This window comes from Olea europaea, unplaced genomic scaffold, assembly GCF_002742605.1.
Source record: "Olea europaea var. sylvestris unplaced genomic scaffold, O_europaea_v1 scaffold5683, whole genome shotgun sequence".
Lineage (NCBI taxonomy): Eukaryota > Viridiplantae > Streptophyta > Magnoliopsida > Lamiales > Oleaceae > Olea > Olea europaea.
In genome coordinates, this window is record NW_019264020.1 from 1 (window position 1) to 2,908 (window position 2,908).

The window sequence follows — 2,908 nt, forward strand, 5'->3', positions numbered from 1 at the left end:
CACCAAACAGGGGATTAGTGAAATGATAAAATAATAAGTACCCTGTGCAGATAAGTGTCCGCAGAATCAGGCATGTCATAGTTAATAACAATGTTGACCCTTTCAATGTCAATTCCTCTACCGACCAAATCTGTAGCCACGAGAATCCTCTTATGCCCTTCCTTGAAGCCCTTGTAGCGTGTCAATCTGCACATATCCAAGCCATTGAAAAAAATGAACAATTGTGACATTGAACACAAGTCAGGGAAAAGCTCAACCTTGTCTTACCTTGAATGAATATGAAAATCACTCCACCAAACAATCATATTTAACATGCAATAATCAAACTAATGAGCAAGGCCCCAGATTCATGGCTTAAATTTGACACCAAGCAAAATCAGTTACCACTTTATATCGACTTAGCTCGTACAACATAATAAAGAAAATAACCAGATTTGAGTAAAGGATTCTCTATGTGTGCATATATCAAAGGTTTCAAGGAAACAAATACAACATAATTATTTCCAACCGCCAATTACCCAGCATATTGTTATAAAACCTTCATTACAGCAATTTCACAAATTTGCCATTGTTATGTAACTCTATTCAAGGAACAAAAAATTGATTCAAAAATCACAATACATTTTTACCGAAAAAAATATTTATAATATTTGAACTTATCAAACCTTTCTTCCTGAGACATGCCAGAATGGATACAAATAGACGGAAAATTGCACTCGACAAGCAACTTATTAAGCTCCGCTGCTCTGTTGACACTCTTGACAAAGATGACGACTTGATTGAAGTCCAGTGCATCCAATAAGTCATTCAGCTTGCGGTTCTTCTCCAGCTCGCTCAATTTGATGTAGTGCTACAATTAGGTGGATTTCCAAGTTTAAAAAAATAAATAAAATAAATAAAAAAATAGGAATTTAAAAGAGCAAATAGGACTTTCCAAATGCTGAGAGACAAACCTGTACGAGACCATGAAGGGTTAACTTGGCCTCGTCGTCCACATAAATTTCCATAGGCTGAAATGTCACAGTAAAGCATATTAGGTGCCCACCCACCTAAAGCTAATGGTATCCACAACAAAATGAATGATGGATGAACATCTCCCAAATCGAGGTTCCAATCCATCTGATTCGTCTCCTTGCAATTACTTTATTGCTCAGATCATCTAGAATCCACCATTGCTCAACCAAAACTAGAAAGACGCTGATTATAAATTCCAGAATGACACTGCTTAGGTTTAACTCCTAAACCCTTGTCCATAACTCATCCTCCAAACATATGAAAAAATTGAAATAAAAAGAAGACTCAAGAGGAGTGGACTAAAGGCACGCTAAGTGCAGAAAACACTGACTGTAAACTGCCTTTACTCCAAGAAGACTCATATTTTCCTTTCCATCAGAACTTTTCAAATCAAGCATTATTTGTATCAGTAAGATAGATTATCGCATGTGATGGGAAAGAATACAGTGCTTGAACCACTGCATTCTAGACCAGATATCGCCTGCAGAAAGCTGGACTAATGGTGAAATTGCAGACTCCTAAAATTCAAGTAGAACTGGCCACAGGAAATTACATCTTGCATAAATTTTTTGCAAACTGGTCGTATCTCCTTGCTGAGTGTGGCCGAAAACATCATCACCTGCTTGTCATGAGGAGTCATCTTGAAAATCTCCTGGATATCTCTCCTCATATCTGAGAAGACATAAAACCAGATTATTAAGAAAAACAGAAGAATTTCTCACAGATGACTGAAATTAGAGGGGTGTTAGATTGGTTGCAAGAAGAGGCTTTATGTAAATATTATCCATGTGGCATACCAAGAGATTCAAGCATCTTATCACATTCATCCAGTATGAAATGCCTCACATTCCTCAAAGAAAGGTCCTTGTCTTTTGCTAGAGCAAGTATCCTCCCAGGTGTTCCAACAACAATGTGAGGGCATTCATTCTTCAGAAGATCTTTGTGGATTTTGCTGTTGACGCCACCATAAAAAACAGCAACTTTGATGTCTGGCAAGTATGTACTGAACCGCTCAAATTCGTGACAAATCTGCAGATGGAAAAAGGCAAACCTATAAAGCATAGTGAGTATAATGCTTACTCACATAAATAGGTGAACATAAAAAAAAAATAAAAAAAAATAAAAAAAAAATTTGTGCATAGATACGATACTGGAAGAATTTTATGTATTTATGCAAAGAAGGTAGAAATCACTTTCCCAAGCACAAATGAAATTTTAAACAAATTTCTTAGACGGAATAAATACCTGGTATGCTAGTTCCCTTGTATGACATAGAACAAGAGCAGCAACTTGACCTGCAACAGGTTCTATCTGCTGCAATGTTGAGAGAACAAAAACAGCAGTCTTCCCCATTCCAGATTTTGCTTGGCAAATAACATCCATTCCCAGAATAGCTTGAGGTATACACTCGTGTTGCACTGATGAAGAACCAAAGAATCCTCATTTCAATTAAAAAAAGGTTTACCATTCAACTTCTCCAAATTGTGAGTGATAATAGTGATTTACCTGAAAATCACAAGTTTCCTAATTTATCAGGATAAGGGAAAAAATAACAATAGTAAATACTCAGAATCGGAAGTACCAAAAACGCATAACATGTCTGGAGAGAAGTTCAATTAAAGAGATTCACCAAAAAAGTCCAGAGAGTGTAAACAAGTACAGAAACTTGAGGAAACAACCTAATTTCTAAACTCAGAAATGAAAAAGCTCCTCAAAAGATGTTTCATATTTCCACTTGAAACATAACAATAAAATCAGCTCAAATACATCAACAAATGATATGGATCCAACTGCACAAAGCTAACTCATAAAAACTATTAAAAAAAACTAATACCATATACAGCATATTATGCATACATAACAGATGCTTGAAAGTTGATGTCCTCACCAAAGG

At 36.0% G+C, this 2,908-nt stretch overlaps 1 protein-coding gene across 1 annotated transcript; it reads right to left on the reverse strand.

The window, feature by feature from the left end:
• Positions 1–6: 6 nt before the first annotated feature.
• LOC111389203 (DEAD-box ATP-dependent RNA helicase 56-like) lies at positions 7–2,537 on the reverse strand. Its single transcript, XM_023014094.1, has 6 exons — positions 2,260–2,537; positions 1,812–2,043; positions 1,568–1,686; positions 954–1,010; positions 666–850; positions 7–186 (listed from the first exon to the last, which is right to left on the reverse strand). The coding sequence occupies exons 1-6, from the start codon at positions 2,395–2,397 to the stop codon at positions 15–17; spliced, it is 903 nt and encodes a 300-aa protein (XP_022869862.1). The 5' UTR covers positions 2,398–2,537; the 3' UTR covers positions 7–14.
• Positions 2,538–2,908: the final 371 nt, after the last annotated feature.